The sequence below is a fragment of the Cyprinodon variegatus genome, unplaced genomic scaffold (assembly GCF_000732505.1).
Source record: "Cyprinodon variegatus isolate N-32 unplaced genomic scaffold, C_variegatus-1.0 Scaffold45, whole genome shotgun sequence".
Classification (NCBI taxonomy): Eukaryota; Metazoa; Chordata; class Actinopteri; order Cyprinodontiformes; family Cyprinodontidae; genus Cyprinodon; species Cyprinodon variegatus.
Window position 1 is genome coordinate 524,892 of NW_015150498.1, and position 23,765 is coordinate 548,656.

The following is a 23,765-nucleotide window of genomic DNA, read 5'->3' on the forward strand; positions in this document are numbered from 1 at the left end:
AGTGGAGGTGGACATTTTGAAGGCTGACTAACAGGCCTTTGAGCGTCAGAATTATAGCTGATAGACTGTTGTTTAAATAACCATTTGCAGCTGTATCATATAGTTACAAAAAATCATATAGTGTGATTTTTGGATACAATGAGAATTTTAGACCAGACCCCTTCATGATTTCGTGCAAAATAGCAGGGTGTTCTGTTTTCCCCTCATTGTACATGCATACATATATTTATATATACATAAATAATACATATGTGCATCACTATCAACATCCTTAGAAGTCAGCTTTACAATTTTATATCTTAATACCTTTAACTGCAGGTCAGTCTAATAAGATATCATCATTCACACTAAGCTAACCAGCAAACATGTTGTTTAAAGTATAATCTATTAACATTTCGGCATCAAGTCCACTTATTTCCACAGCTGATACATTGTCATTTCCTTGGCTACTACTTTCTTGCAGTTTTAAAATTCTGTACTGTACAGAAGTGACAAACTGCTCAGCAAACCGGAGTGGCTGTCAGTTGTATGGTGGTTTGAAAAAACGTGTATTTTTAAGAATTAGCTACATAAGGTGCCTGAATGAGCAGCTTTGGATTTGTGAATTGATTTTTACACATTGTCCAAAAGAGGGCAGTGCAGGGGCTGACAAACTACAGTGCAATAAATGGGTCACTTTAAAGCATGTAATCAACACCCAGAGTTAGAGGAACACTTTCCACTGTGGAGATCCGTAAAAGGTAAGAAGTGATTTGGGGGAAGGGGAAGTCCCAGTCTGCAGGTACCTTGTAAATGGTAAGACCTTTTTTTGTTTGTTTGTTTTTTTTTTAGGAATTTTCTATCAATTTCTCAATTCTACTAAAACCATAGGCGGAAAAAAATATGTGGTCATTAAATCCAAGATATTATAATAGTTTAATACAGGAATTTCTGAGGGCACCCCCATTCCTTTGTCAGGGCATGTAATTAAAGGCCTTTCTCACATCCAAGCCTGAGGGATCTCTCATCACAAAGGCTTCCATGTGGCCAAGGATTTCCAAAGGGTGAAAAGTGATCAATCATAAAATATGCACCTACTGGAAAGTATGTTAATAAACTATATAGTAACAGAAATCAGTATTTAGCTACGGTTCCTTTTGTATTTATTTCTTCATGTAGAATCGGGCTCTGCTGATATGTTCAAGAAACCCAGTTTGCTTTATTAGTGGCCTTCACCTTGTCTGCGTTGTTGGTTCTGATAATAGCTTAGGTCGGGTGACACTGCTGGTTAATCCAGCACCGTAATACTGTGATCATTACAGTAGAGATGTTATTTGTAACAACGAGGGGAGGAAAATGTAATAGGTTCTGCTTGCAAAAACTCCAGCTGCAGTCCACGTTCCTTCCTCTCAAACTCTTTCCACTAAACTTCCAATTGACTAGCTGCACGTAAAAAAAAAAAAAGAAAATCCAACTCACATTATTGAACATAATGTTTTGCAGAGTTCCAAATTTTAGGAGAATATCTTTAATTTATCTGCCTATTTACTATTCTCCAATTGGCTTTAACATGCTCACTGGATGATTACATTTAGAGGAGGAAATGCTGGACCTTCTAGAGAGCAGTGGGAATATTGCAGAATGGGGAAGATTGGAAAGAGTCTAGTAGTTTGAAATTAGTATCATATATGACTACTTTTCTGATATACAGGCTTCAATCTTTTTCTGGAGGTTTAGACCGACTGGATGGCAGCCATCCTCTCAGCCTTTCACATTCTGTTAACCATAAGAATTTGGAAACAAATGTCTTAGAACAAAAATTTCCTGAAGCTTTACTTTTTGGGTTTTCTTTGCTGCAAAATGCAAACATGAAAATGAAATCATAATTTTTGTAATGAATCTAGAATAGTTTCATCTTAAGAGAATCACAGAAACAAATTACTTTAATCACGATAGCCTAACTTTAAGATGCACCTCTATAGGTCTGCAGGATGTGATCCACATTCAGCCCAAATAAAGACTCATACAGTGATATAAGTTATTGTAAAATTATATTAACAAGCAATCTTTCCTCAATTTGAAATAAAAAAATATCAGCAAATAAAGGCAACATAGGACAGATGTGTATAATGTGTAATGTTCACAGGAGAAAAAAATAAAAATAAAACCAAATTTCTCATCACATTTACAAGACTGATGCTAACCTTATAATGACGTCTACTAGAATCAGCTGAGAAAGCTTTGACTAACTGAATAATTGGAGCAATATACGTAGTCAAAGGTTTTTTATCAAAATATAAAAAATAAAAAAAAACATTGATGGGCAAAAAGGGGTGGGGGGGTTATGGGGACGACCAGTGATATAAACAAATGGTTCATTTCATCGTAACAAAACCAGAAACGCAGAAGGCTACGACAATGGGGAGCACAGAGTGTTAAGCACAGGCAGGTCAGATGATACACACCACGTCTTAAAGCAGGTGTCCACATAGAGAAGAGCAGCACTAGGTAGTATGTTGTACACAAACCCTCCGCACTCATGCACTCGCTTCCTATGCCAAAGTCTGGCTTCCCTTCACAGCAAACAGCAGCTGCAGCAGTCCAGCTGTTTGAACGCAGCAGCCAAGAGAGCGGGGCCGGTCAGCTGTCAATCAATAAACCGGAAACTGGATCAATATGACATTATTACAACTAAAAGCCACATTCCTTTCAGACATTTTCCCCTTAAGAATCTCTTTAAATAAAAAGGACTGGTTAAGGGGGAATATTACATTATTATTATTATTAAAGGTGGCCATTGGGTATAAAGGCAAATTCCTATGTCACCTGACATAGTGAGACAGTATGCATGGCAGAAAACTAAATAAAAAATAAAAAAATAAGGACAAGACAAAGACTTTCCAAGCTCACAATGCATATGCACACTCTCCAGTGTTTGAATGACAAAAAGCGGATATTTCCTGCACATTTTGCACCACGAAGCGATCATTGAAATGTACAAGAGGTAAACGTCAACCATTTTTTTTTTCCTGTTCACTGAGGAGGTTGATGAAATTTTGGGGAGGGGAGGGGGCAGCTTCTGCCAAGGAACATAAAACGTGTCATGTTTGCATTTCAGTAGCTGGTTTTTTTATGTCACATGTGTGGTAGTAATAAAGGGAGGAAATAGTTCTTCCTTTTGAGTAAAGGAGCAGTGGTTGCTTGCATTCTGGCATTAGTGTGGAACCAAAATGGCGCCTGTCCCTGATTTTGGCGCTGATGTGTTTTGGCCATGTTCTGTCGCGAGTTCAGATCCTTGGAATGATGGCATATAATGCTGGGTAGGGGTGGTGGGACGGTGATGGGAGGGAGGGGAGGTCACACGCTCATCGTCATGGTGGGAGAGTACTGCTAAAAGAAGAGAAAAGAAGATAAGGAAAGGAAAAATAAACCAGTAGGTTGTTTTTTTCAATACATTTCTGAAGCTCTACTGCTACAATCAAAAGTTGGTGAAGCAGCAAGAAAGAGGAGCCACTCACACTATCACTCTGGAAAGAGTGGAGGAAGTTTCCACTCAGTTCTCCATCATCCCTCGGGGTCCCAGGAGGATTGCTAATGCCACTTAGATTGTTTGGGGAATTCTGGAAATAAAAAGATCACAAAGGTTTTTTTCCTCTTAAATGCAGGTTTTTTTTTTCTTCAAGTGAGATAAAGCTCTAAAATAAAATAACTTTGTGCAATCACATAATTTACCTTATTCATTCCATCCATGTCTCCAGACCCTGGAAAAGGAACAGCAAGATTAAATTATTACACCATTATTAGAATATAAATAAGAGTTCTGTTTATGAAAGTCCAAAGAAGAGAATAAAACTTTTATGTTTTTACTTCAACAGCTGGTAGTTACCTAGTGATCCATTCATGTGGTGTGGTTCCATCCCAGCCATAGCTCCCAGTGGCCCGTCAGAGCCAGGGCCCATAGGGAACTGAGGAGGTGAAAAGAGGGAGAGAGAAAAAAGAAGTGAAATTGACTCACTAGCATCACAGCACAGTTTGTTACAGATCTTATTCAAATTAAAAAAAAAATAAAATTATGCTCCAAAACCAACTACACTCATTTGATATATTTTTCTAGTAAAGTAACAAGAGAGATGAGCAGCCAGGAGTTCGGGTCTTTTAGATCAAGCTGTATAAAAACCACATCACCTCTACATATATCTGATTATTGCTGCTTTTTAACAAAATATACGTTACAGTGTTTGGAGTGGGGCAACACTATCATGACAGAAAGATGAACCTGAGATAAAAACCTTGTTAAACAGCAGAAGAAGATAGAACTCTTCAAGCTGCAGCTAAAGCCCTGAGCTTTCTAGTGTTCTTAGAGACCTGGGTGTCATTCATGGATCTCCAACACCATGTGTTGCAATAAAACTGGCTCCCATCTCCTGTTGTGCCGTATCCCAACATTTTACTGGAAAGTTAGGAAGAGGGAAAACATTTTGCATGGGCAAAAGTAGGACCAGCGGATTAAAAACTTGAAAACAGATTGTTTAAAAGTGAAACAAACAATGTTATGTAAACAAACATAAGTCAAATCAGGCCTTTCCTAAACCAACATGCCACCAAGCTCCTGTTTCAATCTGTTTAAAATGCAGACATTCTTCTTTAATTAGCATCTTTTCCTCTTTTTTTGAGCTGGCAAGTAAGACAGTTTGCCAATGAACTATAATGGGTGAAATATGTTTTTAAAAAACCCCCCGACTAATATCTTATTTAAAGGTCATAATACCTTATTTTAACCCTCTCCAGGCAGATGTTGCAGATCTGCAACAGCTAAATGCCACTTAGCTAATTACTCCACATCCATATTTTAAGAGCTTTTGTTATTCTGAAGTACAACAGAAGGACTTAGTTGTGCATTTGCAACAAACAGTTTCTCTCCAGCTCACCAGATAGCACTGCTGACTCACCTTTAACATGGCTGAGTCCTTGGTGTCACTGAAACAGATTTTCTAAGCACCAATTTGATGCAAGTATCACTACCAATTTCCATTATTTTGAAATCAATTCTACCTAAGTTGAATCATGAATGTGTATAGATATGACACATGCCAATTAGTAGATATTATCTCCTCTGGGTTTTTCACCAGAGGCATCTCGATTTCAATGTTGTGGATTCGCAACATGTGCTCAAACAGGTACCAATGGATGCTACATGCTTTATCTACTAGTTTGCCTATATTTTGAGCAACAGTTTAACAGAAACGGCCTTCTCAAGAGGTTTTGAGATGTCGGTGGAGAAAAAGTGTTTGAAAAAGTTGTCTCTAATTTTGTGAGATAATTTTTTTTTTCCTTCGAATTTTGTTTTGTTAATTTTTGGTTTGTGACATTCAAATAAACATTCATATCAGATTCAGTCTTCAGTGTTAATTTAACACTCCGCGCCACTGTTGCAAATCTGCAACATCCCAGAATTCATTGCATGTGAAGGTCTCTCTCTCTCTCAAAAAAAAGTCTGAATTGTATATTACTATCCCATATGATCACTTTCACCAAATATCAGATTTTTCCTGCAACTAAAACTTAATTTGAGCCTGAGACGGTTAAGGGGATATCTAATCTTTCCATAGAAAGTTTAAAGTACTTGCCAAAATTAAGGGTAAAATGTTTTTACTTATTTTTGAGCATGTTTTTTTTTTCTTTTTTTTTGCAATGGGGTCAACTCCTCCTACTTCAACATCCTCCAAGCAGTTCTCCCAGACTGTGCAGAAAATGGCAGTGTGTCTGTTGTTAAATGACCCTAAAAGAGAGCTCAACCGACTGGCTATGTCATTTCTGATGTTGGCCTTCAAAGTTAGAAATGGAACGGCACTTGAAAAAGACTTGTTTCGACTCGATTCACTCCAGTCGTCAAAAGATCATCAGCTAGCTGTGGATATATCACGGTCAATACAGTCCAGATTATATAATGAATTGTTCCACAACGGTGGAGTGACCTACCAAATGCTGTCATAACAGAAATGACTCTTTGACCCGATCCAAGCTCTGTTCTATAGACTCCCCTCCCTTTGTCTGCTCTCTGTTTCTTTTCAATCACCAGTGGTCTTCCTTTGAAGCAGCTTCTTTGTGAAAGTTAGTATTAACTGCGTTGTTATATCCACATCCATAAGTCGGTTTCAAGTCATATTCGCAGGTCTCTCCATTTAAATACTTGTTCAAAAGCCACCACAGCTGCTAAATTAACATAAGATGTTCTTACATTATTTCGGTTGCCTGGTCCAGTGTTGATCATAGTATACAAGTTGTCACCAGAGTTGTTTGAGTCTGAGGGGGAGAAAATAACAATTATATTCAAAAATAAATGCAGGAGAAAGTGTTGAAAGGTAAGTATTTAGGAGGGGAATGTCTAACCTGCAGGGCTGGGCATGATGGGAGTTCCTGGAGGACCTCCGCCACCAGATGCCCCCTTTGGAGAAACAGTCCCAGATGGAGACATATTACAGCTATTTGTCTGAGAATTACAACCATTTTGTATAAAATGTATAAAGAGCTAGGAGTCTGTCCTCACCCCATATGCGCCAGGAGAGGGTGAGGAATAAGGCATCTGAAACCGAAGAAAGAGACATTACAGACTGAGAGCAAACCCTTTCTACACCTCGAGCTGTCATCATTTATCATCCCATCATCCTAATACCATTACTGCTGAATGTCCAGCTGTCTGTGGAAACTATGACACACAATACTACAATTACATCCCAGACTAGAAGGAGCAGGAAAAACAGCCATCTAAAACATTGTTTTTCTAACTGCATGTATGAGTTTTGTTGCGCAGTCGCACTCACAGTGTTGGCGTTGTTGGGATTGGGCCATGGTCGACCTGTCCCCGGACCCCTAAAGGGGAAAAACCTCAGTCGTTTCTGGCACTTGTGCAAAATAAATCAAGCAACAAAAGGTAAAGAAGAACAAAGAGCTTACATGTTCACTCCTGGCATGCCAGGACCCATGGCGTTGTGTGGAGGCCTCATACCACCACCGAAATTCTGAAAAAGCAATCAGATGTTCAAAATACTTTTTTCAAACAAATTCAGATCAAATTTGATAAACACATTCACAGGGATGGTCACTAATGGCATCAGAATTACATTTTGGGTTGGATCCTCAAAAATAGGGCATCACATTCATGAGGACAGAGACACCATATTCTGCAGAAATTAAAAGCCTACCTGAGGGCCGGGCCCCATAGGACCCATGCCACGAGGGCCACTCATTCTCTGCATTGGCCCCAAATTAGGATGACCTGGAGAAACAAAGGCAGTTTTTGATGTAACACAGAAAAAAAAGCAAACGGGTGATGTGTGAGTGTTAAAGCCTTGGCAGGAACAATCTGCACCTTGTGGTCGTGTAGGATCCATGTTGGGCAACATGGGATGGGGTCCAGGTCCCCCACCAGGAGTCTATCAAAAAACAAAAACAAAGATGCAGTTAAACTGTAGTTTAAAGGGGGATGCAGTATGCACAAAAAAACCTGCCATCTTGAAATAGCTACATTAATAGTCACTAATATTAATAATAGGCACAGGCTGATTCTACACAAGGAAAAAGCTTGCAGAGCAGATATCCGTTCCCTCTTTTCTTCTATATTTAACAAAAATTGACAACTGCATTAATCAAATTTGGATTATTTTCACACTTCTGCATGCTGCTGAACATGAACCCTGTATTTTCCTTTAAAAAAAAAAAAAAACAAAACAAAAAAAACACAAGGAACTGGTCTTTGAAATCAGCCAGGCGGCTGCACTACAGAGGAGGTGTGTATGTTACCTGGTTCGGCATCCTCATGGGGGGACCCCTGGGACCTCCAGCAAAACGAGGTGACATGAAGGACTAAAACATAAACAGGACATTAAATTAGATTTTTTCATTAAATAATAATAGGCAGAATTGCTCTAATTTTATTTAATTATGTGAGAATTTAAAAATTTTTTGAAAGCATCTGAAGCTTAAAAAAATCCCTGAGCATGAAGCTTCAGCTCCGAGAACGACTGCAGGTAGCATAAACCAGAGAGAATGAAGAAGGGAGCGAAAGGAAGAATTATAGCATTACCTGACTGTGTGGTCCCATCATACTGTTAGGGGGAGGAGGCTGAGGGTGAGGAGAGCCCTGGGGACCAGGTGGACCCTGCAGCATCACAGAATGATGAGGCAAGGAAGGGGGAGGAAGGGGGAGGTGGTGGGGAGGGTGAGTCAGATGAGAAAAGGAGTGTGCAAGAAGGAGCATTGAGATAAGCAAGGTTACTAGAAGGCAGAGGACAGCAGAACTGAACCAAAGCGTGGTGCCAACGCATCAAAGACAGGGTGCTCATTTTCATGTACAGAGCAGAGCAGAACAAGCAAATGATAGCCCTGAACAAGAAGGAAGAGACAGTGATGGAGAGGATGTGGGCTCTTCCGCCTGTCAGTCAAGGCATAAAGAAGCCTGCTGCATGCAGCGTGTTATCAGTGCTAATTTCTCCGAATTAACAGCATCAATTAAGCTCTATGCAATTAGCTTTATAACAACACTAAACACTAGCACTTTGGCACTAATGTTGCTGATCTGACAGAATGAGAGGGGCTAATTGAGCTGCCTCGTTTGGTTTGTGCTAGGGATAGTGGGAATGGGTGTGTGCTCATTTAGATATCAAAACGACTTCTGATATTAACAAGTCACTGCATTATTTTCACTTGTAATTAACAAGACAAAAAAGGAGGAAAACTATTGGATATGTGATGAACAGCTTCCCCAGAGAGTCGGCTCCACACAGGTGCCTGTAAAGACTTTATTCTCTAGTTATCGATTTACACTAGGTGCTGCACCTTTCGATTTCTCCATTAGGGGAAACAGCCAGGCCACGCCTGCCTGTTTACAGCTCAGGAGGGGTCCAGACTGGCAGAACGCTTATGTTTATAGATCAAATCTGCAACCCACAATACTACTAAAAAAAAAAATTTGAAGCAACGCATGAGAATGGAAGCTAAATCTGCTCAGTAGGAGAATCAAAATGATTCAGTTTAGGATGAACAAAAATTGTGCTTGAATCAGTTTAAGAGTGTCCAACAGTAGTGACAGACTTACTTGGAAAAAGCCTGGGGGCATGGGTCCTCCTGGCATACCCTCACCAGGAGGCATCCCTCCCATCACGGGGCTGGGGGCTGCTGCTGCACTCTGAGAAACATCAAAATGAAAAGCTTCTTATTGTTCTGCACAATGTAAGCTAAGCATTTCAGCAACACAAAACATTACCTCCATGTATGCCCACTGCCTTCAACCCCTGCATAAACCTGCGAATAAACCTCCTCCCTGTTTTTCCTGTTTAAGCATAGTTGAACCATCCTACATGTCGCCATCTCAGACCTCCATAAGGTATTGATAGGCTCTTTATTGAGGTCTGAGCGCCTGCTGATTGGGATCCAGCACGATCAGATAAGTATCAGAGGGATGCACTGAGTCAGAGGCTCCAAAGTGCTGCTGCACAGCAGGGGCAGGCTGGGCTTATTTCCTGCTCAAACCGCAGCCCTAATTCACTAATGTGCCATTTGCTTCGGTCACACGCTCCTAATTGACTGAGTTTTTCTTCCCTGCAGCTGAAGCAATCTGAGATGAGCTAATGTCTTCTGAGCTGTGGGGTTTAGCTTCCAGGGAACAACAAGAGAAGCGATTTTACTTTAGATTGTTACATGCAGATAGAGACAGGCGACGACCTAAACAAGAATTAACGCATCAGGATCCACAGTTGCACTGAGATGTACTGTAGAGCCTCACAGCCCTGCAGACACCGCTGGTCAATAGCCAACTCACTCCTTTTATAATCGACTGCTGCACCCTCCCTAATTATATCTGCTCAGGCGGCCCCTGTGAAATACCTCAGTGAGGAGAGAAGTGAGACCACAGAGAAGAGTCAGTTCCCTCTATCACAGGACACTCACATAGACAGCAATAATACTGCTTTTCCCCCTCACTTCGGAATCCAAATCAATGATAGCATTTCACCTAAACAAGAGATGCAAATATGCAATTCCCCATCCTATTAATGCAGCCACATTTACCAAGTCACACTAAGAATCCCCTCCAGTGTGGGATTGTCAGGGTAAAGACTCAAAGTTGGACACTTTCAATATTGCAGACACAGAGATTTAAAAAAAAAAAATGCCATAACTAGGCATTTCATATGACATGAAAAGACATGTCTGTGGTTCAGTTAAGGTATAAGAGAGATCCACACTTTGATCAGATAACAGGAAGGCAGAATAGAGTTTTTGTTTTATCCAAAAGAGCAATAGGCTAACATTTCCATTGGACAGTCTTGAAATATAAGTTAAAGTGAGGAATTCAATTCACTAGGTAATACACACAGAGAGCTGTATTTACATAAAGCTACTCATACTTATAAACAAGATTGTGAACACAGTTTGAAAAGGTAACTCTGCAACAATCAAGTATTTCCTGTTTCATGACGTCTATAGCCCCATTTACACAACCGTCTGAAAACCGATCAGTGCTGAGTTCAGACCAAGCTTCAATCAGATAACCATGCTGAGCTTGATTCGTTAAGACCGTTTACACATCACGCTAGCACGGTTCCTTGCCTTCTAGTGACAGTCTATGGTACTACTGCTCTCTAGAAGGAAAACTTTGTGATTAGGTTTTTTTTCCCGTCCAACCTCTGTGTAATCCCAAGCTCTTTTGAAGCCATTTTAAAAAGTGTAATGTTGAGAAGATTTTAAATGTTGTTTACACTTCTTTTTCTTCTTCTTCATTTTGTGGCAATTGGCAAGCAACTTATTGATGTGCATTACCACCAACTACTGGAAGCTGACTGTAAGGAGATGAACTCTGTCTGCTCATGTGCTCTTTGTTATCAGAGGGCCGAGCCATAACTGAACTGCGTCGAGCCCTACTGTTGAACTACTACTAGTTTAGTGCGGTTTGGTTGTGTCTGACACGGTCTGGTTCAGTTTGCATGGCATTTAGCGCAACAGTTATCTCGGTTACTGTGCTGGGACCGCTCTCGGCACAGTTGCAAATCGTTAGTGTAAATGTAACTTATGGCTGCTCCCCACTGACCTTTAACTGCAGAATGACTCGAAAAACTTATCTCTATTTTAATGCTTATCTTTTCACAGCTTTTCAAAGGAAATCATAGTGTGGTTAAATCTATTTAAAAAATCTAAAAAAAATAAATAAAAAAAAGTCTTAAAATCTGTATAAACAGTCAAAGGTTAAACACCAGAGATGAAGCATTACTGTCTATGAGGCTTTTTAACAGATCTAGCTGTGCACACTCATGCTAATAAAAGCCTGTTTAGCGCATCTGTAGCAAGTTTTGTTTGTTTTTTTTATCCAACATCCGCTAAAATCCATCAATTCGTTTTTGAAAATATATGCATCATAAAAAGTAATAATATAATGCTATTAAATAAGGCCTGAATCAAAAAAGCAATAATAAAATACATCTAATCTTTGTCAACTTGGTTAGAAAGATCCTAACTTGACATGTGAAGCATGATTTAGCATGTAGATTTATTTAACACTGATCAGTGCCTCAATGTTGCTAAAAATAGCAAACCAATCACATGCAAACATCACTGTTGGAAGCAGAAACACATCAGTGGTGGGCAATGTCCTGCATGCTTTATCTCCAAAAACCCTCTTCCTGCACACGAACAGGCAAAACTACATGCAAGCATGTGCATCATGTCTGGATCCCAGCTACTGTTTCTGTCAGGTATAGGATCCGACAGGAACATTCTGAAATACTTCCTGTGAAGCGGATCCTCTTTGCATCGACTAATCAATAAATATCTTTCTGACCCAATGCCCAAGTCTGCACCATGTAGGAAGAACCCACACTCACAACCAAGACACTGTTGCATGGTGGAGAATGTAACAAATACTTCTGCATAAAATATAAAAGTGAACCTGTTTCACAAGGTGGAAACTGATCAGACCAGTCAGAGTGAAGGGTGGCGTTAGGACTACACCCTGCATGAAATGTTAAGCTGACATGGGCGCGCAGTAATGTGTTTATATAACCTTTGAGGTCTGACAGGTGTACAGACAGACACAGTAGGGGATAGATATATAAAAGACTTGATAATGATTTTTTCATTAAGCTTTAAAGATTAGAAAAAAATAAAAATCAGTAGACTGTGTGCAGACTACCAAGAATGATAATATTTTATATTTATTTAAGCGTTTTACATAGGTTCATAAAATCTCTGTAAAGTTTAACTTGGTGCATGTGTGGTGCACTGCCTCTCTATGCAGCAGGAGTCCCCCCCCCCCACCCCACCATGATAGCTGCTCGTTGCAGCTATGCTGCTTTCAGTGACAAGACAAGACTAAAAATAATTGACTCATTTTGCTAACACAGAAAGTGAGAAAAGCAGACAGGCGAGCCAAAACCAACCTTGGAAAGAGGCTTATAACCCAAAGATCAGCAGATTGAATAAGATCATTATCTTCTAGAGCTGCTCATTGCAAGCTAGAATAATTAAAAAACATTACAGTGACAAGCTTGTGGGGATATAAAAAAGTCAAGCATATTTGATTTATTAGACTTGCATATTTAGAATACAAAAATCAATTAATTAACCTGGCTACATCCACTTAACTGGCAATTTCCACACAAAGGCATTAACTACTCTGACCCAAATTAATTATCAAAAATTCTGCATCATTCTGTATTTCTCAACATCTTCCACAGAAGAATTATCTATCAGATTAAATGTTAGTATGAATCAAATTAGGGCTGTTCGATTTTACCAAAAATCTAACCATGAGCCGTTTGGCTCCAGGATTTCATAGTTTTCATGCCCTGAATGCTCTCATGTTCAGTCCCTTGTCACAGGACTTTATTGCCGAGTCTAAAAAGCTCACTTCTCACTGACGTGCATGGATCTGTGTGCTAGCTGCAACACTTTCTCCCCTTATGTGTGGCATTAAACTCCCTTTTAAGCGTTTTAACTCCTCCTAAACAACTGAACTGGGACAGTTGTTGTCTAAGGGGTGTTCACACCAGAAAATGAATTTGCTTCACTTGCTTTCTCCAGATGAAATTGGGACCTTTTCTTCCCATTAGGTTCGGTTTGTATTCAAATTGTCCTTGAAATTGTACTTGCAGTGAAATATAATTTATAAGAAAGTCAAAGGTGTGACTATCGTCGGACAGTGAACAGATCCCAAAAAAATGGAGGAACGCTTCCATTTCATAATGTTGCCCCTCTGTTTTGCATAGTTATGCTGTTATTACGGCAAAGCTGTTGAGTCTAGAGAAGCTCAATCAATGTGGATTTTGAGGCTTTCTATTTTTATCTGTTTTATTTAGCGACATGTCCGAGAATGAGTTCTCCAAGCTGAGGGAGAACAACCGCTTGCTGGCTGCAGTGTTGCCAAGCAACAGAGAGTGGAACACGTAATGCTAGGATGTTTACTACCAGTGTTGGGCAAGTTATTAAAAGTAACTAGTTAAGTAACTTGTCAAAATCAGTGAAAGTAACTAGTTACTAGCCAAAGTAACTAGTTACTTTTTATGATATAAAGTGTCAAAGAATTTGGAAAAAGTTCCTTTTATTGGAAGTTAAATACAACTAGAGATTCAATTCTGGAAATAAAGTGTTTTTATTCATTAATACATTAAATGATTCATCCTACACATCTGTACTATTTTGATGTGTGCGGTTTGACACGTGAGTTGCAATGTGATTATTTACACGTGATGTTTCGACATTATTTATATTTTACACATCAGCAGCCTTGAATTGGCTTTAAAATAGGTATGAAGCTGAAAAGGAAAAGGACTGCACAATCCCGGTATTTTTGCGTGAGAAAACGTAAACCATGCAAGTAAAATCATTAGAGCCCAGAGAAAGAAAAGAACGAGTCGATTAAAGGTAGCAGCTGTCAACTGTTAAAAAGATGTGGAGAGTTTCTTTAAATTACAGCTTCTAACCGATGCTTACAAAGTCTGTTTTCATACATAATGAGCAAATAAGGGAAACATTTAGCCTTCAGTGATAGCTTTTTCTATAGGAACTCTGCAACATTGTGTCTCTTTTGTGTTCATGCAGGAGTTGCGCACAGCTGTTGCGTGCGCCATCTGTGTGCTTCCATGTGCATGTTGTTGACAAGTGCGAATACACCAGGAAACTAGTTCTTATTTATACACAGTAAGGTAAGGGGGAACAGGACTCTGGTCTAGTTAGAGCAGACCAACAGTGGCGTATGTGAATGCACCGTTACTCTATTTAAATGTAGACGAGAAACTGAGTGCCTCTGTCATTTCTAAATATATATTTTGTATTATTTTTCAAGCAAAAATAAAATACACTTACAAGACATAGAAATAATTAAATAATTAAGAAGATGAAGCTTATCGCTCTTTAAATCCCATCATGGGCACTAAGGCAAAGCCAAATAAAGCAAAGCCCTGATCAGAATTCTAATTTTTATGTGCTTTTGTTTATTTTTAAAGGGGTGACCTACCAATTTAAGATTTACTGATTTAGTTATTTCCTTTCAAAGTCGACAACTTAAAACTGGCTAATACTGGAGCAGTATTGGTTGATGGCGATAGTACTCAACCAGACATTTGTTTTGCCTATTTGATGCCTTCCTAACAAATCTGTAGTTTTTTTCTAAATAAATATAGACAGACTCTCAAATGGTTTGTAAGCAGTTAACCTCCAAAAGCAAACGTTTTTAAATTGATTGTCACTAAATGTATAAATATATCGTATATAAAAAACAAATATAACTGTTTTAATATAGGAAAAGGAAATGATAAGAGATCAAGATGGAAGGGAGCTTCTGCATAGTAGGTGTGCTGTATTGTTTGGTTCTTTTGTCTGTCCTAATCCCTCTAACTAGTGATGTGCCATGTTTATCAAATGTAAGCAGAGTTATTTTGGCTTGTTAAATAAGACATGACTGGCGCAGTGTGTTGGCATCCATTCATTGTGCCCAATGGTATCACACAAATTAGCGGGTCGACTGGGTCTGATGTTTCCACTGTAAGCTGATTGAAGCTGAGCCATTTAAGGGTGAATTTAACCCGGGTCATTTGCACTAGGGATGGGAATCTAAAACCGGTGCCTGTTCAGAACTGGTTCCGTGTGTTCCAATTCCATGGCACAGCTTGGCAGCTCGTTTAACGGTTCTCTTAACAACTCCAGACAGCACCAGAGCCTAGGGAGGCACGATTTACGTCACGTTTTCTTACGCAAGTTACGCAAACGGCATTCAGTAAGCAAGTACGACGTGACCAGGCTCCAGTCTAGAAAAGCAAATCAAAGCGATTGAAAGTTTGGTTTCATTTTAAGGAAGAGAAAGATGGCAACAAGGTGCTTTGCAATCATTGCAAAGTGTCAATTACATCCACGGGAGGAAATCCATCCAACATGCAGAAAGACCTGCGCACACAACATGGCATACATTTTAACGAATGCCGTGTTTTTGATGCTTAAGAAGCTAAAGTTACGACCAGTATGGAAGGCAACTCTGGTGGTAAGTAGCTAGTTTTATATCACTGGCTGTGCTTAATGTGGTTCCTAATAAATTGTGTGGCATTTCTGGAAATAAATCAATTTCTTACCTCTCTTTGGGGTTATTAAGGGAGTGTGCCTTTCTCTTGAATCCAGCCCTCCATTGCTAGCATGTTTAATTAGAACTACTGGTAGCTGGGATTCTTACATGATTCTAGCTATTGCAATGGATGTAATGAAACATGCTACGGAGCGAGAGAAGGGTGACGCTCGTTTATTTAAATCAGGGGGAGATGAGTGTCACCGAGCACTTACCAAATTCTGTGTTTCACAGAATCCATGAGAGAATCGATAAGGAATTGAATCGTTTTACAGAATCAATAAAGGAATCGTGACAGTCTTATCAATTCCGAACCCTAATTTGCCGAGTCGTCTGGCCCGGGTCGTCCTGGGTCAGAGAGTTGTACCGACTGCAGCTAAAAACTGATTGTTCCCAGGTATAAACTGTTTTTTGGCCAGTGGAAAAGACGTCTTAGTCAAGAATTTCAATACTGTTGCTGAAAATGGCAATAACAATACTATGATGATTTTCCCACTCTTTTTCCAACAGTTTCAGAGATCTTTTACCCCTTTCTGTAATTGCTAGTTTCTCAGCTGCTAAAAGTATACTTCAGCTTTATGCATATCCATCCAGCTGGACAAAAATATTTTGGATTTACAGAGCATTTCTGTATGATTGCATTGTATCCCACACTGATCTTGCAATAAGCACTATGGGAGACACCCTACAGCTTTACTACCAGCACAGGTACTTAGACTTGGCCAATAGTTCTTCTTTCTGGAATCAGAGTCTTTAACACAAAGCCAAACAATAGTGGAGGCAGCCTTTCATATAGATAAAGGGAAATTTACATTGTGGCTGCTTTTTATGCAGATACATCCCCCTTCTGGAAACTGTGACGGAAACCTTCCTCTAGCCTAAAGCAGTATGTTCCTGTAAAGATTAAATTTAACCCCATAACCAAATGATTACATCATGCAAATGTTTAAAATCCTGCTGTAGAGGAGCATTAACCAAACTTAAACAGCCATGTGCAGGGTGAGTTCCAGGCATGCTTTGCTAGATCTTTATCACATGCTTTTATAGCCCACAGCTGTGCTGGGTGGACCGTCACACACAGATTGACGCTGCTCGCCTTTTAAATGAGCTTCGTCTCTCCACAGGCTTTCTGCTAGCAGAAAAAGGCAGATGTCTTAGCCTGGCCTGAGGCTGAGCCCTCCTTGTCTGGGGCCTTCCTTACAACCACCTTCTGTAGCAGACTAGGCCTCCAGCCCAAGTCATGATTCAGCACATGTACACGTGTGAACTTAAAAAAAATAAAACTCTTGAGTGATCTCAGGCGAATAAAACCTTGGATCACAGAAGGAGGTCACACGGGGGCAATGGTGGCGGATGTGATGGTGCTCCTTTTCCAACAACAAAGGGGTTGTATCAGCAAACAAGCATGGGGGAGGAGGAACGAAACGCAAGAGTGCGGGAATGACCAAAAGGTTGTCTTGAGTAGCAAGGGAAGATAGACGAACAGAAGAAAAGTCTACCATTTTAAGGTGGATGAGGGAGAAATGTAGGTGTTTCAGCCACCGCAGAGACCACCCAACTTCTGACTCCTCAGCTCACGCTCCCCTAACCGTCTCACTTCTTCCACTGGAACCAACACTCAAAGGAAACCAGCTTGTATGCGTAGCTTGTAAATGTTTAACCATCAATCAACATCATAAAACCTGGTCTGGATTCTGGCTGGATGCTGTTCCTCCCTGTATAGTTCCTTACAGCAGCTCTCCTCTTATACTCATCTCCCCACCAACCCCCAACCCCTTTTTATTCCCTCGGCTCCTCCGCTGTGTTGGATGCTGGGCATATGCCACAATGCCACTCCCTATTCCTTCTTTTCCAATCTGCCCTCAGCTCGGTGACAGCCATCAATCAGCAGCTGCACCATGGCGACCGAGCCCTCAGGGAGCGTTCGGCAGACCCTGAGTGAATATGCCCAGGCTTTACGAGCACTGCTGGCTAACAGAAAGACGCTCACCTCCCCCACTCCAAGACAAAGGCAAGGGTCCAAGGACTAGTACTGTCCACACACACAGACACACAAACTCATACTCGACTGACCTCTAATAATCATAAAGAGACAGCATAGAGCAGAGGCCAACCACAAGATGTGAGAAAGATCTCAGGCTACAGGAACTCTCTAAGCTCCACTCCTCAGCAGCACACCGTTTTACCGCTCCTTCATTTGCCTAATGTTTTCCAGGAGAAGAAAATAGTCTCGGTCAAAGCAAAGGAAGCAAGCTAAAGGTTTGCACCAGGGGTGGGCAATTATTCTTCCCAAAAGGCCACATAAGCAATTGTGACTGCTGCCGAGGGCTAGAGTATTGGCCGAACACAATATTTCCATGATTTAAAAGCACTAAAAATAAACCTACAACCTAACAAAAAAAATAAATAGAATAGTCATCTATTGTGACAACATTGCAACTAAACAAATTGTTACCCTCAGTTCTGACAGGTGAATCATTACCATTTAGATTTTTTTTTTCCTAAAAGCACCTGTCTTCAAGTTGTAAATGCTGGGAATAAACCTCACCGTTCTCTCCAAAGATACATTTTTCTGCAAATTTTCTTGTCTTTACTGCTCCTTTCTCAACCAGTTTCTTCGGTATAAACTGACATTTTGACTTGTAACTAGCAGTTCATCATCGATTACCCTGCTTAAAACGAGGCAATGCTAAAAGACAGCACAATCTTTTTTAATATTCAAACAATAACAAAAAGATAATCCTTCAAAATAAAAGCAGTATTTTCATAAAGACTGCATAGAAGGTAAATAAAATAAAAAACACTCATGTCGTGTTTTAACTTTAAAATTGAAACATTACCCATATTTTAACATATAAACATTGACATGAGGTTTTGTACAGATGCTGTAATCTAACCAGACGCTATCAAAACCAGACAGTTTCTCTTTAACAGGCTCTGAGGAGTAAACAGCAGGGAAGAAGCTAAGAGAATGTGATTTATTCCCCCTTGTTGATTAAATGCATTAAACAGAAAGCTCTCACTCTTTTGAGTCCATTAACTCTAAACAGAAGCTTTAATTGCAATATTTTTATGTTTAACAATATTTAAAAAAAAACTGCTAAATATAATAGGGGGATAATAGGAGATACACGTTTAACTGGATTAGACAGTTCTACCTCTAACAAATAATCTTCAGCATGTAAAAAGTATTTAGTTTAGCAGTGTGCCATTTTAAGCATGCTTACTCATGCACTTTAAATATCAGCTACTGAAGGCTTGGCAGAGAAACTACAACATTTAATGGTTCTAATCTTGTGTTGGGACGTTGCAATTTAAAAGTGATGCAGACATGTTAACAAAAAAAAAATAAAAAAATAACAAGCCAGTGGATAAATGTAATCTGAACAGAGTTGAAACCAACTCTTGAACCCTTATGTTCTTTCTAAAATCATTTTGACAAATTATCTAATTTTACTTATTAGATCATACTTTTTAATTTGTCTAGGAGGAAACAAATATGTGACAGAGGTACAGTTTCTTTAATCTGCACAACACTCTTTTTAGATGACCCTTTATTTAGTAGGTTTAAAGCAGGAAATACAGCAGCAAATAAAGGCACCTGCCCTTGAATCTCCAAAATAGCATAATTATCAACATGCACCCCCCCCCGCCCATCTATGCAAATATGATCATGTTGCAATGTACAACCAAATTAGGTGCAAGTTGTGAGTGACTTCTCATAAAAGGAGCACATAGATCTGCAACTACCACTCTTTCAGATCCATTAGAATCATGACTCTGCAAGCACTATGTTACAACATGTACTTGAGATGACAGACTAACAGGCAGCCAAAGACAGTTATTAAAACAAAAATGAAGCCGTGTGCAGAAATATTCTAATATTGTGTCTAAACCATTTCCCTCCCTCCACAGCGGAGATGGGGATTATTGGGGAGAACACTCGACAGGTCTGACTCAGGAAATGCTGACATCAGCTTCATTTTCCCAGAAGCCTGGGATACTCATGGTTTGCCCACCGGCAGATTTAAAAATCAGTCCAAGCTACTTTAGTTTATTAAGCACACAGTGCAGAACACAATATAACAATCATCTACAATAATATGTAAACGTATCTAAAACTGATCAGCATGAAGGAAAGATTTTTAATCCTGCACCTGACCAGTACTGCCCACAAGTGACTGGTTATCCTGTGCCGCAGCTGTATCACGGTCATGATCCCATGTTGTTTTAGGATCACAAGAAATAGAAAAGCTGCACGTTTAAATTATATTATACTAGAAAAATAAGTGATGGAGGAATCAGGCTTTTCCCAGATAATCCACAACTCTAGTTTTCAATTAAGGTCTGATTTTGACTTAATTTTAATTTTTGGTGGACTATAACAATAAAATAAAATATAATAAGCAGGTTATTTGATAGGGGCACTTGCTTTGAATCCAACAGAAAAGGATTTTTCCAACGGAGGCACCAAAACCTTATGTGCTTATAGTGAAACTAAGGAAAAATATGTTGAATGATGCATTTATAATTAAAACAGTAAATCTAATACATAACAAATATTGGGGGAAAAACTGATGTACAGATTTTTATACTTAAATCAACCAATTTGTTAAAAAAAGAGCTCAATTTCAGTCAAATTGATTGATAAACATATAAAAGAAGGGAATATCTCTTCAGAAAGAGCTACATGTGATCACTACTCACATAGTCGTGGAAGGCCTTTGCTTCACTGGAGTGGTCACATGTCTCTCTCCTCTCTGGTGCAGCACAATACAGGTCCCAGAAAACACTGTAGAAAAGAGAGGGGGGGTCATGAAGCAACAGAAACAACATGAATAAGCTTTGGTCATTGTATTACATTATGATGAAATGAGACTCACCACCACCAGGAATGTAGGAATCCAGGGGGCTCTCCAAGGGTTATATTTTTCTCCCATCGGATCTATGACAGACAGAATTTCATATAGTTAAATTATTATCAAGTAAAAGTATATTTTAAAGTGTTTTAACCTAAAAAAATAATAAATTCCACATACCTCTGATAAAAAGGTCTGTGCAGACTTCTGTGCTCCTATGTGTAACAAATATTCATAGACATATAGAGCCAACCTGTATGGGGAAGGAAATGAAAAGTGAAAATAATTTGTGACTTAGTTTTATAACCATATGTATATAAAACCATAAAGCTATAAGGTGATTTCTTCCTGTAAAATGAAGAGTGGGTGAGCAAAGTCGCCTCCAGGCCCTGTGAACAATGGCTGCCAAATAGCTCAAGCCAAAAATTAAATGGGGACTGGAAAACTAGCCAAGCCTGTTGAAGGTTAGCATTTCATGTTACGTAGCTGGTAGATAAACTATATCTTTAACAGCTTCAAATGCTGTGTGGTAGCTGGTGTGTTGGTGGCACTGATGGGGGGGCTGAGGGGAATGAAAGCGAAGCCTATAGAGAAAACAATGCACTGTAGCGCCGCGATGTTATTGTTTCTCCTTCACCGTTTCAGACAAGCCCGAAAACGTTTTAGAGCTTAGCTTAAAACATAAGCAGAGCGCGCTTTGTACGCGGAACAAGAAGAGCGAAAAAAAAAAAAAGCTAAAGATATAAGAAACGCAGCTCGGAGGAGGAATGGCGAGCAGACAAGGCGGTTCATTCAATTCCTTTCTCGGTAGGAGGAAATCGCCTCTTGCTAGCCTGTATCCAGCAAACAACACAAAGCAACTTAAGAGGCGGAAATAAAAGACGGAATAAATGAACGTTTCTCGGCTTACTTTTCTCGCGCTTGGCTGTCCGATGGCACCGGGGTGCCTTTGCCTTTAGGGAACATTGTTTTGTGTGGGAGGACGCCCGCCTTCTCTTTCTTTTTTTCGCTATTTCATCTGTCAGACCATCGCGGCCGCCAACCGCACTCCTCCTCGATCCAACGACTCAACCGAGCCTTGTCTGGGCGAAGGGGAGGAGCTACGGTGAGCAGCAGGACCGGCAGTCAATGAGAAACCAGCAATCATATTAAGACCCGCCCTCTTTTGCACGTCTGACGTCCATTGCTTCAATATGAATGAGCAATATTTAAGGAACAAATGTACTTTTTCCGTAGTTAATAGCTCCATCATTCACTGCAAGCTGACTATTCTATTTTTTTGCTCAATTTTTGAATAATTATTTACCAAAATTAGATGTTTTTGTTTTTAAAAATGTGTCTTGTTACATATATAAACATTGAGCAGGAGGTAATTTAAATATAATTTACAAAACAATTGGAGATTTCATAAAATAGAGAACCAAACATAACAATCAAATGATTTTCCTTTCTGTTTTTTACTGGCTTCAAATAAGATAATCTATTATATTGATTATCAATGTTATAACATCTGCTATCTGATCTACTGATAGTCAAAATTATTTATATACAGCCTAATCTAATGAATGCAAGCACAAAATAAAGGAACTTTTTTTTTTCCTACAAGGGGTGCACAGCAACATGTGGGGGAGGGGCAGACCTCTGTTGCTCAGTGACCCACACAGCCCCCCCAAAAACACATACTTAAAGTACATTTATTCCTTTACCCTTTCAAATGCAAAAGAAATACGCTCAGTAAAACTACAGAAAAGGACAATTTTAACATCACTATCACAGAGACAACTAAGAACACAGCCATGCAGAGAAAAATAGTTTTCAATATTCAAAAATAATTTTATTTTCTGTGGGATGTGATCGCTTTCTTTCATCTGCTTCTGGTCATTAAAGCAGAATGAAAATTACCTTCTGATGCTTTATCTCCAAGGCTAAATATGGAAGAAAACGTATGGTTTATGATAGTTGCAGGAGTGTGAGGGTATAGTATTAGGTGTTAAACATCTGCACCTTTAAGCTAGAGTTGCTCATTTAAAAAAAATTAAATCTGACTTATTACTGGTACTAAAAAAAAAAAAAAAAAAAAAAAAAACCATTGTGTGTTTAGTTACTGCACCAAAAGGACAGATCTGTTATTATTTGTTGCAAAAAAACACAACACCAGACATTTAACTGAGTCCAGACAAGGATGGTTAAATGTTTTCACACTAACCCGACTGGTGCCTTTATCTCCAAAACACTTCCAACCAGTGTTTGAAGGTGACGCAACACAGTGGGAAGTGGTGCCTTGTCTTGTTTAGTTGCATGCTGCCAGCGCATTTAAAATGCAGATATGTTGTCTGTGCTGTTTCCTATGCAGGGTGATTTGCATATTGAATCACAGCTGCAACTGTGTTTTTTTACTCTCAAAGATTGAACTAAAGGTAAAATTTTATTTAAAGTGTCATATGAATAACTATAGTGGTAGTTTTACATTAATTATTATTATGGCCATTCATGTAAGAAGGGGCGGAGCTAGATGGGGGGGTCAAAGGTGGCCATGGTAACCCTTAGCCAATCATTGGCCACCCCTGTGGCCACCCCTACCATTCTTTTTTTGCTCTCTAATACAGATGGTGGCAGCAGTAATACTATCAAGAAGAATGTTCAAACTTTTTCATATATTAATAGTTATTTGACAGCCAAAACGCTGTGGTTAATTGCACATCAAAATACTAACATTATAGTTGATAAATACAGAATTCATGCTCTTTTAATCAGAATCAGACAGACATACTTTTATTTAGACATAGCCTACTTTAATATTTTAAAACCCTAATTTTGTGTTATATTTGGTAAAGAGAAAATTATGTGTCTCTACAAGTCATCAAGGAGTTTTCAGTTAAATCATAGATAAATAACTACTTTATTAATAATAAAAAAAATCCATTTAATGTAGATATTATTACATGTAATATTAATGTTATGCAGAAAATGTTTTGATAAAAGAAGGTAAGTAATGACAATGGAAAAGATTTTGTCCACTATACCATTTATTTAGACAGCATGGATGTTTAAATATATGCATCTATTTTTAATCAAAAGGCTATAGAAAAGTATAGTTTGTCTTTCTTTAAAAGATATGTATGTTGTGCTCGTTCCAGTTTAGATTGACCCTAAGGTTCTGGTCCCTATCCGCTTTCGGCCACCGCTCAGTTTACATTGGTCATTGACTGGCCACCCCTATTAAAAAAATTCTGGCTACGCCTCTGCATGTAAGGTGTTTTAAAAGAGAGACTCCTTAGTTCCACCTTAAAAAATAAAGTGCAGAAAGCATTCAGGGGGTGGTGTCC

The 23,765-nt window shown here is 39.2% G+C and overlaps 1 protein-coding gene across 4 annotated transcripts; it reads right to left on the reverse strand.

The window, feature by feature from the left end:
- Positions 1-1,989: 1,989 nt before the first annotated feature.
- On the reverse strand, positions 1,990-21,511 carry ssbp3 (single stranded DNA binding protein 3). Of its 4 annotated transcripts, none has more exons than XM_015370373.1 (18): positions 21,350-21,511; positions 20,620-20,692; positions 20,464-20,525; positions 20,288-20,372; positions 9,074-9,163; positions 8,063-8,137; positions 7,780-7,842; positions 7,349-7,412; positions 7,182-7,255; positions 6,934-6,998; positions 6,801-6,849; positions 6,527-6,562; positions 6,370-6,424; positions 6,218-6,282; positions 3,866-3,944; positions 3,712-3,740; positions 3,498-3,599; positions 1,990-3,369 (listed from the first exon to the last, which is right to left on the reverse strand). In XM_015370373.1, exons 1-18 carry the CDS (start codon positions 21,403-21,405, stop codon positions 3,337-3,339), a joined length of 1,155 nt encoding a protein of 384 aa, XP_015225859.1. In that variant the 5' UTR covers positions 21,406-21,511; the 3' UTR covers positions 1,990-3,336. The 4 variants fall into 4 exon arrangements, with proteins under 4 accessions (XP_015225859.1, XP_015225862.1, XP_015225861.1 ...); XM_015370375.1 differs by having other exon boundaries at positions 3,248-3,366; XM_015370376.1 differs by lacking the exon at positions 8,063-8,137.
- Positions 21,512-23,765: the final 2,254 nt, after the last annotated feature.

Coding starts and splice junctions, on each gene's coding strand:
- ssbp3 (XM_015370373.1), bottom strand. CDS start 21,405: ATGTTCCCTAAAGGCAAAGGCACCCCGGTGCCATCGGACAGCCAAGCG. Junction 6,563..6,800: donor ATCCCAACAACGCCAACACT/GTGAGTGCGACT, acceptor CTTCGGTTTCAG/ATGCCTTATTCCTCACCCTC. Junction 6,283..6,369: donor CATCATGCCCAGCCCTGCAG/GTTAGACATTCC, acceptor TCTCCCCCTCAG/ACTCAAACAACTCTGGTGAC.